This window comes from Excalfactoria chinensis, chromosome 1 (genome assembly GCF_039878825.1).
Source record: "Excalfactoria chinensis isolate bCotChi1 chromosome 1, bCotChi1.hap2, whole genome shotgun sequence".
NCBI lineage: Eukaryota > Metazoa > Chordata > Aves > Galliformes > Phasianidae > Excalfactoria > Excalfactoria chinensis.
In genome coordinates this window covers 155,251,337-155,265,597 of record NC_092825.1, presented here as the reverse complement: position 1 = coordinate 155,265,597, position 14,261 = coordinate 155,251,337, and the positions used below count along the sequence as shown (strand labels likewise).

The following is a 14,261-nucleotide window of genomic DNA, read 5'->3' as shown; positions in this document are numbered from 1 at the left end:
GGGCTCTAGGAAAGGGCAGAGGCTGAGCCCTTCAAGGCAGAGCCTGCTTTTCCTTTTGCATAACCACTGCCAACACTACTGTCTCCCTCCCTCACAAGGCCTCACCTGGCTGTAGGTGCATCAACAGCAGCTAAAGACACACAGGGGAGAAAAATCCTTCCTTTGGCTCTTCTTTCCCTGCTATAAAAGGCTCCGAAAAATGAGTATGTTAGCCAGCTTAATGAGTTACCACGTATCAGCTGAGCCTGGGTGACCGCACTGAGGACACAGTCAATAGCAAACTCAAGATAAGACACATTAGCTCAAGCCTCAGCGATAGAGATTTAAACTAATCCATTTAACCTTGAATTTACAGCAGGTAAGGAGCACACTTGTAAATAATTGTTGCTCCTCACCCTATGCATGTTAAACTGGGCCGATATGTCTGCTTAGCGGTGTTGGCTGAGAGACCGTTCTGAGCCCAAATTCTGCCTCACGGTTCAAGAAGGTCAAAACAAGGATTAAAAAGTCAGACTGGCACACAAGGACAGTGCAGCCTCCAAGAGCAGTCACTGCAGATAGAGCATCACAAGAACTTTTCTCAGCAGCGCATTGTTCAGTCACGTATGTAATTAGATGATGATCTTAAGCATCCTCCAGAGAAATGACATCTACATCAGTGCCTTCGTTCTGACACAAGACTTTCAAAATAGAGCATCAGCTGAACGGAATCCAGACCAGAAGACACTCCCATATTTTGTAGCTGACGTCCTCCAGAGCTGCTGTATAAGCGGGCAGAAATCACCACCTGTTTATGCATAAATGAGATTAAATAAAACAAGCAGATGGTGATTTAATCCCCAACTCCACCCCCAGTTGACCTCACATCACACTAAATGAGGAACATGCCGTGCTTTAAACCTTTGGGAAAAGTCTTTAGGATTGAGTGTCTACAAGGACAAAGTACTGCTCTTCCCAAAATACTTACAGTAGTTCAGTGACATCACTCTGTAAAGGGAAACAGCCAACTTTAAGTACTGACTGCAACCAACGTGCCTTCACCAGGCGCAAGTCATGCCTAACCAACCTAGTGGCCTTCTATGGTGGCATAACTGTGTCATTAGTCAAGGGAAGCGCCACTGATATCATCTATCTGGTTTTCAGTAAGGCCTTTGACAACAGTCCACCACAATGTCCTTCCCTCCCAGCTCAAATGTATGGACTTATGGGTGAACAGTTCTGTGCATGAGGAACCAGTTGTGAGATTGCAGCCAGAGAGTGGTGGTCAATGGCTCAATGACCAGATAGACACGGTGGTGTCCCTCAGGAGTCACTTACCAGCACTGGTGATGTATATCTTCATCTATGATATCAACGGTGGAATTGAGTGCATCCTTAATAAGTCTGTAGATGACACCAAGCTGTGCGGTGTGGTTGACATGCCTGACAGATGGGATGCCATTCAAAGAGATCTAGGTGCAATTCATGAGGTTCAACAGATGCAACTGAAGGTCTTGTAACCGGGCTGTGGCAACCTCCACTGTCAGTACAAGACAGGATGCATAAGGATACAGCACAGCCCTGCCAAACAGAAATTCAGTGTACTGGTGGTGGGCAAGCTGGACATGAGCAAATAATGGGCCCTCACAGCCCACAAAACCAACCGTAATCCTGAGCTGCATCCAAGGAAGCAGAAAGGGAGGTGATCCTGCTCCTCTGCTCTGTGCTGGTGAGACCTCACCTGGAGTACTGCATCCACATGTGGAGTCCTCAGCACAGAAGGGATGTGGATGCAGTGGAGCACATCCAGAGGAGGACCACAAGAATGATCCAAGGGATGGAACACCTCCCTGTGAGGAAAGGTTGTGAGAGTGGGGGCTGCTCAGGCTGGAGGCTTGGGGGAGACCTGACAGCAGCCTTTCAGTATCTAAAAGGTGGGGCTTTATGAAAGAAGGGGACAGGCTTTAGCAGGGTTTGTTGCAATAAGACAGGGCTAAATGGTTTCAAACTAAAAGAGCAGAGATTTAAACTGGGAGATTTAAACTGGTTATCAGCAAAAAGGCTTTACAGTAAGGGTGGTAAAGCAAGTCCCTGGAGACATTCAAGGTCAGGCTGAGCAGGGCTCTGAGCACCTGATCTGGCAGTAGGTATCCCTGTTCCTTGCAGGGGAGTTGGACTGAATGACCTTTAAAGGTCTCTCTCAACTCAAAATGAATTTTGATTTGGTGATTACAGGTCAACCATTCAGCTGTGTCAAGCAACAACTGAATATGCACAGGGAAAGTGGAACACACATGCCCAGTACCTCAAGCTATCTGATTTGAGTGATGAAGAAGCAAACAGCTGCTCATTCTCCTTCACCCAGACATCATTCGAGTTGGCCTCCTCTGAAACACGTGGCTTACCTAACAAACTGAGTTTAAGTCATTCTGCCTCTGGAGCAGAAACATCCATGACCCACAGCCATTCCATCTCTCACCGTACCAAGCAGTGTAAAATCATCTGCTATTCCAAGTGTCCTGGTCTTCAGCAGAAAGCCAACTCACTCCATTTCTATTCCAAGAGACAAGTTATCAATGATAAATCTGCCATAGGAAAACAAAGGAATTTTTTCTTGTTTAGGAAAATACTCCACCACCTCATATAGTCCTCCTGGTTCAAGAAGGAACAGCTCAAGCAACCACACTAGGAGTGTTTCAGACTTACTGCTGGATACTATTCCCACTTCTACTTTCTTATGTGTTAAGAAAACCAGAAATCCAAACACATGACACTTAACACAATCCAAGTTCTTGCTCATCTGTTTGAAAACCCAAAGCAGAGGGATGGATTTTATCACGGTGCTTCTGTTATCAGATAATACAGATTATCCTTTCCCCAGGTTGCAGAAGACAAGTGCAAATCCACTTGCTAAGCCCCTGAGCAACTGGCTGGTCACTGTGCAGATGCACCCTTTTCCAGCCATGACCATGACCATTTTATTGTGCTCCAAGGGGCACAATACTTGAACCACTTCTGTGACTGTTCACTAGCCTGCTACAATCAAAATAAGACCTGCAGCTCAAACAAGTCTAGTTCACTTTGCCTGAATGGATTAGGGGGCAATCACATGAGCAGCTTGGACAGCAGAGCTGAGTGTAATGCCTGCAGCAGCTGAAGGAGAGCTCACACATTATCTTCAGTGCTTAATGCATATGGAAAGAATCGGGTTCCTTATACATAACAAAATCATGCAGCTTCACCTTCCAGCCTTGCAGCAAAACAGCAATGGTCAGGCAGTCCTTTTGAAGAGATGGAGACTATTTTGGACACAAGTGTTCAGGTTTTGCTGACACTGGACATTTGAGCATTTTCTCAATGCTGCAGTTCTCTCTTTAAACTCCTAGGCCTAAACTCCTAACCTCCTAATTAGTACTTAATAGAGAATGACATGTAACTTTAAAGGCAGCTTTTAGACAGGGTTCGAAATCGGTGCTATTGTTCATATCTGTACTAAGTCAATGTTATTTCAGATTCATATAAATGGAAACTTAACTAACTTTAATTTCCTGACTGCATTAGATTTTACATGGTAAAAAACACTTACTCAAGCAATTTGGTAGGAACAATATTAAGTTCTGTATGAAGACACTGTAACACATTTTGCCTAACAAAAAAAATACAGTCTTATCAGGCATTTTCAAGCTCCATGTTTTCCGTAAGTGCATAATTTGTGTTGATGTTTCACAGTTCATGCCTTCATATGAAAGTTTCAGAGATCTGGATTCCAGTTCAGGGTTTATTTGTATAAAAATATATTATAATGGAAAAAAAGCATTAAAAGTTCTCAACTATATAAAATTACAAATAGATTTTCATAAAAGCAACTTTAAATTAAAATTCAAGCTATATTTTAAAGTAAAATATAGCTGGAAAATTTAAGTTATCTGATTCCAGCTGCTGCAAAGTAACAACACTGATGTTTGCCAGTTAAATACTTGTACGAGTTTGCAAAGGTTGTGTTCAGAAGGTGAATATCTTGGGTAACAAAGTTATCAGACAAAGGCAGCAGATCTCCATGACTGACGTCACTTATCCCTCAGATGACACCCACGGGCAAACAGTGCCAAGGATTCATTTCACATACCTGAAAATACAAAACAAGAACAACTATAAAGTCTGTATTTAGTGAGATTGCTAGCTGCCTGACAAGCACAATTATCTTTAAGGTTTTTTATGAAGTAATATGAAAGCCATAAGGTTGACATAAGAATCCAAGTCCTTTATTAATATAATAGTTGTATTACGCTTCAACAAGCAGCTACAAAAGTCTGTGTAACCTCAAAGAATGCATATAGCAACTCCTCAGAAGAAAAAAAAAGTGAAGTATCAGGTAGAAATTGGACTTTCCTAGAACTTCAGTGTATGATAAATAGCCAGGAAGCTAGAAATATCTTAATCCTGGTTTCACTTCTGAGATAGGGAAATGGGAAGCTTGTAAGGACAGCTCTCTTGAGTTAAAACCAAGACAGATGGTCTTGAATTACGGGGAAGGGAAAATACTTCCATGAATACAAGAAACCCAGTTCACAGCTTTTGAACATGTAGCTCTGTAGGTCCAGTGTTGTTTTGGGTTCTACATGCCAGTCCATGAGGGAAAAAAGCAAACATCCAGTATCACACCTCAAACAGCATAGGAAGAAAAAGAATAGGCAGAATATATGGTGGGGAACAAGGTACTGGGTTGGCTTCTTTGTTCTGTTCACCCGCACTCCTCTCAAATCATAATGAAGAACTCAGTAGAACAACTGGAATATACAGTTTCCACCAACACATTGGCTTTTGTCACCCCGTGACTGTGATCAGTGACAAAGCAATAAGCAGACTACTAAAAAACCTACTTACTTGCTAGTGTCCTGTCCAGATCAGCTATGAATTCTTCCAGTTCTTTTGTGTCTCCAAGTTTTGCTGCAAATTAGGACGGGATAGTCAGTATTTAGCTAAGACAAAAGAAACCAATGAAAACACACAAACCCCCAAATCATTTTAAGTGGTATCAAATCTGCTCTGGATTGCTTTTGGAGAAGTCGATAGTTGCTGCAGTGTATATAACTTCATATAACTGAATACAACTGTATAAAACTGAAAACTGAAGTTTTCAATCTTTTTGACAAGGCCAGGTCAAGCCTGTTTAGCTTCCTTTAAAAGAAGGTGCTAAAGAAGTGGGGATAAAGCTGTAGGTCAACACTGCTTGGAATAGCAAGGTCAACCTTGCTACTGTGGAATTCTTATTACTGTATTCAGATATTGCATCCATGGCCTTACCCTACTCAATTAGCTCCTACTCCTGCCCAAATCCAAACCTGACGTCAGCATCTGTGGTTTGCTAGATGTTAAATCCTCTGATCAAGAGCCACACACATTCAGTTTAAATGCAAGCATTTACTCAAACTTCCACTGCTGAGAACATCACTGGTTCCATTCACTCTAGTTTCATTCCAAGTGGCATCTTCATCTCACTTCTGTGGTCTATTCCACGGTGGTCTCAACTATTTCTGCTTTCTCAACAGGAAGAAGGTCTTGACCTCATGTGCAACTCCTAGCCAAGTATTAACTGAGTAGTACAAGTTTAACTGAAACACTTAACTCCCTACTTCTTATTAACTATGACACATTTCTCCATAGTAATTAGTAGAAACATTTTATTTGTTATTGGCAACCAGTGCAGCCTCACGTCTTAGCTAAGCATTTCTGTACATAGATGGGATTCTTAGACTACTTGTTTAAGTTAGACTTGTTAATTCTAAAGTGAGTGTTCCGTAAGCTGTACCACAGATTTGACCAAAGAACTATCTGCAGCTGGCCAGTTCAAACCCAAAAGCTACTGAACAACCTGCAAAGAAGCATGGATGCCTTATGACAATGCACTGATCATAAGCAGCAATAATATTCACGCTTATAGTGTGCTTATCAGTAATCCCTGCTTTTGAATGAAAGCAGAACTAGGAGTCAATGCATGAACATATATCTTTGCCCAAAGAAAGAAGCCTATATAATTGAGAACTCAGAAGAAACACTGAGGATTTAAGTTTACCTTTACAAGGAGTTACTGATGGAGATGGCAAGCTTGGAGTAGACGCAGTTGGAGAGTTAAGTTTTTCATCACTGAGGCTGAAACTGTTCCTGTAGAGTGAATCTGCGCCTGTTAAAAAAACCAAAGAAGAAATGTCATTTCAAGTTAAAAAATAGCACCACCTCAGATTCTGCAGTAGAATTACATGAAAAAAAAAACAGAAGGTTTCTCACATGGGCTTCAAAGTCTGGAGAACCGAAGTTTGCAGACTTTAAAGCCAGAGGGATGAGTGAATTACCTATTGTTTGAAGACTGTTGTTCCCACACCTACTGCTTAAAAGGAAGCAGTCTCGGGCCCTTTCCTTGTCTCCTAGAAAGGGAAGCATCAGCTTCCCCTGTACTTAGCATCATCTAGGGAGTATTACAACAATCATCCTACATCCGAGTTAAATCTCACAAGGCTGGAATGATTAACAGTATACTGGGAAACCTCAGTTAGCAGAACTTTTCAGAAGTTATTAGAAAAGTTAATTAAGAGCTCTGAGAGACAAACAGTTCCTCAGAAGCACTGTTATTATATAAGGCATAATTATATCATTTGCTGTGGCAATAAACATATGGAAAAACGCAGCGCCTCGTTGAGAACAGAAATGCTGACCTGCCCAACTGTCTGCTGCAACACACACTGCAAATGCATATGTGAGGAGCTTCACCCTGAAGATCTTCCTCTCTTATATATAATGTTGGGCTATCACAGTGTTATCATACCTTGCACAGTTCCCTCTGCTGTCAGCTCAGCTCCTGCTACACCATGCTAACAAAATGACATCTGATAACTGGGATTACAGCTTGGCCAAGTCAGCTGTTGGTATTTCTGGTGCAGAAGTGGGATGACGCTTCATACTAACTTTTTATTGCTATCTCTGCAGCTTCACTCTTAAGTGCCCGTTCTCTCTAAACCTGAGACGATCAGAACCAATCTGCTTCTACAAGGCAGAATGATGAGAGAGCTTTAGAAAGAAAAAGCACTGAAAAAAAGACACATGTTTTTTAAAGTAGCTCCTAAAAAGATGAACTAGCCAACATAGGAGGTGAAAAAAGGGAATCTAATCCCGCTCTGCATCATCGTGGTCTCAACAGCATTGCACAGTGAAATGAACCCTAGCACATTAGTGGGTTTCAAGTATTAGTTAAAGATATGACAAATCTCTTCCTGAAATTGAGCAACTTTCAACTCAAACCACATCAGTTTTTAGCCAAGATGCAAACCCTATTGAACGAGGAGCTCGGAATGGAAAATTTTAACTGGGATAAAAGCCCTGCCATTATGAAAAAGCCAAATAACACCTCACACAAACAGGGCAATAGCCAAGAATACAACTCAATGAAACGGCAATAGCACAGACCAAGGATGAAACACATGTCTGAGGTAACGTTTGGGAAGAACAGACTGTGAATTTCCAAGGGATTTATTTTAAATGTTTGGTGAATTAACAAGTAATGATCCAGAGAACAAAAGCAATGAAGCTGAGTATGCTATTACCACAAAGCCACTAGTATCCAGGCACAGATGTAGTGATGCTGGGAAGCTATTACAAACCAGTGCTTCTCATGCATTACACCCAAAGCTCCAGTTGCTTTTACCTGTGGCTGAAATAAAGGCTTCTTTTTGAGAACTCCTGTGAAGGCAACTTGGATTTCAGAAGACTAGTGCGCCATTTAAACTGACCTCAAGCTATTCATACATGTTTATTTACATCCACACACACATACCTGAATTCTTCATCATCCTGATTCCTCTTGTATTTTTCTCTGTAGTCCTTCTATAAGCACTTGAAAGTACTGACCACTGACCTCACAATGGATTAAAACCAGGAAAAGGTGAAAAGCTTTCACAGAACAGAGTTTACCCTCTGATGGGCTGTAAAATCAAACCATTTCAAGTAAATATGGCTATCTATCTCTCTCAAAAAGCAGGATGATATTTTAGGTAGTGCCCTTTGCTTATGCTTGTCACCAAGTAGCAGTGATTTTAGTGCTGGGAATATCAACTGGATAAATAAAAACTGAAAACAAAGCACTGTTAAATTCCCGTGGTACCCACAGTGCAAAACCACCAGCTTTGTTAAGTGGCGTGAGCTCTGGGAAATAGGACACTCCAGTCCTGTTACAGCCCAGGCTCACTCACTTGCCTTCAATAAGTGGCCCTGGAAGACTTCCACTGCCATGCAAATACAACATCCCCTGCAACTTAATAGCTGGAGGCTGATGCCAAGGATCTCACTGCTGCTGCATCCAACCCCTGCTCTCCCTCTCTGATGCGAGTTCATCTTGCACTCAATTCCTTAACAGTTTTGGCTTTGTAGTTGGATTCTACTGCCTGTGCCCATGTACAAACTATGTCTCTTTGAACTGTCTTCTTAAAAAAAAAGACCTTAAAAATCTGATAGTTAAGCAACTGAGTTGATTTACATGACCTAAACTAAGCCAATAGAGGCAAAATTAGGGGGTTGCAACAGATATGGGTGTATTTTTACCTTGGCAATGTAATCTGTAGTTAGCATTGACCTTTGGTGTTCCGGTATATAAATAAGCCACAAAAAGAGCAACACTGCAATACCATGAAAGTATAGCATGCTCCCATGATGTGAACAACTGGAAGGTTCCAGACAGTAACTAACTGAAGGAGGAAAGCCTTAAACGTGGTCTATGATTCTATTAGGATTAGAGGGAATGGTTTCAAGCTACAGCAGGGGAGATTCAAGCTGGACATTAGGAAGTATTACTTCTCAGAAAGGATGGTCAGGCACTGGAATGGACTGCCCAGGGAGGTGGTGGAGTCACCGACCTGGGGGTATTCGAGGAATGACTGGATGTTGTGTTGAGGGACATGGCTTAGTGGGAGCTATTGGCAATAGGTGAACGGTTGGACTGGATGATCTTTTAGGTCTTTTCCAACCTTGGTGATTCTATGTTTTAAAATGCATCAGAAGAGATCAGCTGCCTGATTTCTTTAACGTTACGTTACTTATAGAACCATAGTCCAGCACACAGTACGAAGAAGCACTGGAATCAGTAAATATTTCTACTATAATTTGCAATGAGCAAAGCTGAAGAAAAACACCTCATTTCCAAAGTCTTCAGAGAAAAAGGTCTGCAATCCCACTTGGGTCTCTGCAAATCGTGAATTCATTACGTAACAACATTCAGCACTTAATGAATAGACTGTGAGTCGGCACACAGATATGTGCTACAAATAAAAAACGTGGATGTGAATGCAGTCCATCGGAGTGAGAAATATCCACCACCACACAGAGCTGGCTTCACAACGTGGATGCCGCAGCCCTCAAGGAAGAGTGATTGTTTGATCACCAACATGCTTACATTTCATCGCATCGTTTTGCTGCCTTTTGCCCAGCCATCAACCATCTGTTACAGCACAGCAACTGGAATCTCACACCTCTCATCATCAACACGTGTAGGCTGAACAGCGTAAGAGATCTGAGATCACACAGCTAACAGTCACAAGGAAATGATCTTGGAAGCCTGAAATTCAGATGTGTAAGCTAAACTCCTCATTTTTTTTTCCAAGCTTACCATCTTGTTCCTTCATCATGCTTCCTACTGGTGAAGCAGTACTGCCAGCTCTAGCCATCCCCCTTCCCTAAGGTTTCCTTTCTGAAGGGCAGGAAAGAAACAGGTATGCAAGAGAGGCAAGAACAGGAAACCTTACTAAAAAACCTTACTTGAATTGCAATACCTGGCAAGAAGCATGTATACATGATACCCCTTGATTTTCTTTCCCTTAAGCGTCTCAGTAACTTAAAACATTATTCAGATAATTTCTGCCCAGAGAGGCTGTGGATGCCCCACTCCTGGAGGTGTTCAAGGCCAGGTTGGATGGGGCCCTGGGCAGCCTGGTCTAGTATTAAATATGGAGGTTGGTGGCCCTGCTTGTGGCAGGGGGGCTGGAGCTCGATGGTCCTGGAGGTCCCTTCCAACCCAAGCCACTCTATGATTGAGTCTTGCTGATTTAGTTTTATTTCCTTATACTGGGTGAGGTCGCAGTCACTCTCCTGATGTCATTAGGGATGTTCTGGAAGACAGTTTGTCCCCACCCAAGCCATCTCATCTTTAGGCTGGCAGCTCAGTCTAATAAGTCATTTGGAAACTATTTCATCTCTTCACTCATTTCTGTCATCTCTCTGCAACTTCTGTATATACTGCAATAGAGCACATACATAAACTGGCTTTTCAGGATGAGTGCTGCAGTACTAACTGAAGCTGAAGCTCTAGAGAGAGGCATCAGCCCAACCCTAAAGACTTCCATACATGTAACTGTGCCTACCTGCACCATGCCAGGCACTGCACGTTAACCAAAGCCATTCAGCCCCTGAAACTTACACCTGTTTGACTTTTAATTAAAGAATTAAGAGCTCCAGATGCACTCACGGTCTTCTATTGTGTTTAAAAGCCAGGAGGTATTGGTCAGAAAGCATTTACATGCCCCTAAAAATAGCTATACACTGCGGGCTATATCAGTGCAAGAACTGAATTGGCACATTTTATTTTGCAGCACTGTTTAATAGGCAGACTGAAAGCTGAACCTGTTTCAGAGAAAAATGCATCTGTAGCTGATGTCTAAACACTTCAAACTATACCATCAGATTATGGTTTGGCTTCCAGATGTTACTGAAGCTTTGGTAGAAGGCTAAAGCATTTTTTCTTCTCAACTTCTTACAACGTCCCTCTCTGTTCATTACTGTAAGCCTAAAGTCATCTGTCCTGACATTAGTGTATGTAGGGTAAAACAAAATACATCAAGTGGACGCAGAATTAGCACAGGCAAGCCTCTACTCTTCCATAGGATCATCTTAGTAGGAAGGAACCCCCAAGGACCATTAGCTCCAACTCCTGGCTCCACGTGGGGCCACCCAAACATCAAACCTTATGTCTGAGAGCAGCATCCCAACACTCCTTCAATGCCAGCAGCTGGGGATCATGCCCACTGCCCAGGGCAGGCTGCTCCAAGCCAACCACCTTCTAGTGAAGAGTCTTTCCTTAAGGGCCAACCTAGCCTTCCCCAGTACAGCTCCAGGCCCTTTTCTCAGGTCTTAGGCTTATTCTAACACACAAGCAGCAAATGATACCTGTGAAGTTTGTAAAACCTGCTGCATTTACGCTAGCAGAATCCAACTAGACTGCGCTCTCTAATCCAAATCCTATTTTATCACAATGAACATACACAGTAAAAAACAAAGATATCCCTCAGCTCGGAGGCTTCTGCATAATCAATAACCCGGAGCATGAAGCTGCTATTCTTTCAGCTGAATTCATCAAAGTCGAAACAGAATTGGTATTCACCCAAGAATGTCCGCTGGACTGAACCCTCAGTTGCATCATGGTTTCCAGCAGCAACTCAATCAGCTGTTGTGGTTAATGTAACTCTCGTGTGCCAAGCACTAACATCATTGTGAACATCTGCACACACTAGCACTTTCATTACCATGAGATCTAGAGTCTGGCGCGTTACATGTAATGCTTAACCACAGCCAAGACAGACCTCGTCCAAAGATCATCTAATCAAACAACAAGACGAGATGCGAGAGAGCCAAGTTCTATCACATTCACTTTCCGCAGTAGCATCTTCAATCTTATTTTTTTCTGCTCTGAAATTGAGTTACAACTTGAAATGTCCCCCTCCCCCAAATCATCCACCACTCAAAGTCATCACCATGGGAGTGGCAGGAAGACATAAAGCCTAACCTTCAGCCACTCCACGTCAGCAGAGATCAGTACTATACCTTCTTGTTGGGAGACTAAAAACTCACAGTCAGAACTACTCTGTAAATATGTGACAAGTTATTCTTGGAATAGTCTCCAGCACCAGATAACAAGATTTTGCAGAGATGAAGTCTTCATGAGCAAGACTATAACCCAAACTATCTGCAGATAACCTCACTGGCGTTCCTTTTGCCTTGTTACAGATGCACTGCAATTACTTGCTCTTTCAGCCCAGCTTCTTCTTGATCCTGATGTTTAACCCACGTGCTACCAAGGGAATAACGAGGTCATGAATTCAGCACTGCACTTGTGCTACAGGACAGAGACCAAATGAAAGGCAACCCTAGGGGAAAAAAAACTTCAGTCTGAATGGAAAGAGCCTGGGTAAGTAGAGAACTCCCTACACCTATTCTTGAAATAGCCACAGGGAGCATAGCTGGATTACATCAGACACCGGAGCCTGTTTTGTACAAGGAGCTCTTCATAAATTCACAGTCCCGCTCTAATCCTACTCCTGCTTCAGAAGAAGTTGCCTGCCCTGAGTGAAGCCTTTCGCAAGCGTTTCACTGGGACTCTTCTGAGAAAGATGGAAAGCAGGCTGATGTTCTTTGCCTTTAAACATACCCTCATATGGTTGAGGCAGCTGGATCCTAATAGGTCTCTTAGTGCGCGTCAGCACCCAGAAAACTTCCAGTTCCTCCATAACCATCCCCATTAGACACCAGTAAGGGAAGAACTCAAATTCACATCAGGGCTGGGCACTAGACAAGTTCCTAAGTGAAGACCCTTTAGGACTTCATACAGAGCCAGCGCCTTTGTACTGTGCTACCCCACTGGTGTATTCAGTCTAAATCAGTTCACCATTGTGGCAAGTTATTATCTTCCTAAAGCCCCCATCTGCTGATTCACAAGAGCATGCAGTCCCTCACTAGGTCTTCTGACAGGGCAGAAGAACACCTTTGTTTTCCCTCAAATGCCTTTCCTTTCAGCCCTAACAGCGCAATTATAAGCACTGTTCAAGATGCGAGTGAGTCATAAGAGATATACCAAGTAACTACAGGCAGCAGTGTATCACATATCTTCTTCCATAGGTATAAACTAAATTCTTGCTGCTGTTTTCTTGGGGTTTTCTGCTGTTTGTTTGCACTTCACCCCCCTCCCTTTCCCAGTAGTAGAGTATCTCCCCACATAGAGCCTCTTGAAGCTATCACTTCTCCAAGGCTTACAAGGGACGCTTCACCTGCCACATCGGGAAGCAGCGCCGACCTGCACGCTAATACGTTTACACGAGAATCCAGTGCATCTTCACTGCCCGAAGACAAAATCCAAAGCAACTCTAGCCGAGTTCTCTGCGTAGTCTGCCCGGTGTACCCAAATTCAATCATAGATAGATAGACAGACCGACCGGCCCACACTCACTCTCGGAGTCGCTGAGGCCGCTGCCGTCGCTGACGCTGGCGCTGCTCCTCCGCTTCATGCGCTCCAGGTGCTCCCCGTAATGGAAGCGGCTCCGGCCGGCGGGGCAGGCGAAGTCCTCCAGCACCGCCTCGAACTCGCCCAGCGCCTCCGCCAACCCGCCCGCCTCCTCCGGCAACGCCGCGGGACGCCGGACGCCGGCTGAGGGGGAAAAGAAAGCGGCGGCTGAGCGAACCGCTGCGTGTGGAGATCCCGAGCCCTAACCGCCTCCCCCGAGGTCCCGCCGCGGCTCCCTCAGCCCTACCTTGGCCCGTCGGACGCTGCGCTTGAAGCGGCTTCATGGCGGCTCCACGGCCGCTGCCGGCCCGGCCCCGCCGCCGCCGCCTCTTATAGCCCGCCCGGGCCGGGGGCTGAGGGGAGGGAGCGGGGGGCGGTGCTGCCCGCCGCTTTGTGGGGGGGAAGGCGGGCGGTGCAGGTGCGCTGCGAGGCAGACAGCCGGGTTCCCTTTTCGGGTTCCCTTTTGGGGTGTATTCCAACGCAGTATGAGTGGATTCCGCAGCCAGACGGTGAAAGAGCTGACTGGGAAGGAACAGGGACCTGGACAGGCTGGAGAGGTGGGTGGTGTGAACCCAGTGAGGTTTAACAAGGCCAAGCGCAAGGTGCTGTCCTTGGGTCAGGGCAATCCCATCCCTGGAAGCACTCAAGGCCAGGCTGGATGGGGCCATGAGCAGCATGAACTGGTGGGTGGCAGCCCTGCCCACCCCCCCATAGCAAGGGGTTGGAACTGGGTGGGCTTGAAGGTCTCTTCCAACCCAAACCAACCTTTGATTCTACAACATTTTGAGACATATTGTCACTGCTCTTCAAAGACCTGTAATGGGAAAAACAACGTTCCAGACGACAAATAATCCTTATTTAGCAGATTTGTTCACCTTTCCTTACCAGCTGACGTGGAAGCACTTATTTATTTTTGCTGTGGATCAAAAGAAGTTCTCGTGGTGATGTTCAATTCTTATTTATTCTGCGGTTT

At 44.2% G+C, this 14,261-nt stretch overlaps 1 protein-coding gene across 1 annotated transcript; it reads right to left on the bottom strand.

Moving 5' to 3' along the window:
* Positions 1-3,500: 3,500 nt before the first annotated feature.
* Positions 3,501-13,601, bottom strand: RGCC (regulator of cell cycle). Its single transcript, XM_072352920.1, has 5 exons — positions 13,536-13,601; positions 13,235-13,432; positions 6,053-6,160; positions 4,864-4,926; positions 3,501-4,105 (listed from the first exon to the last, which is right to left on the bottom strand). Exons 1-5 carry the CDS (start codon positions 13,570-13,572, stop codon positions 4,098-4,100), a joined length of 414 nt encoding a protein of 137 aa, XP_072209021.1. The 5' UTR covers positions 13,573-13,601; the 3' UTR covers positions 3,501-4,097.
* Positions 13,602-14,261: the final 660 nt, after the last annotated feature.

Excerpts from the sequence above, each read along its gene's own strand:
- RGCC (XM_072352920.1), bottom strand. The coding sequence starts at position 13,572 with ATGAAGCCGCTTCAAGCGCAGCGTCCGACGGGCCAAG. Across the intron at positions 13,433-13,535 it reads GCAGCGTCCGACGGGCCAAG|CCGGCGTCCGGCGTCCCGCG; the intron begins GTAGGGCTGAGG and ends TTTCCCCCTCAG. Across the intron at positions 4,927-6,052 it reads ATCAGTAACTCCTTGTAAAG|CAAAACTTGGAGACACAAAA; the intron begins GTAAACTTAAAT and ends CCTAATTTGCAG.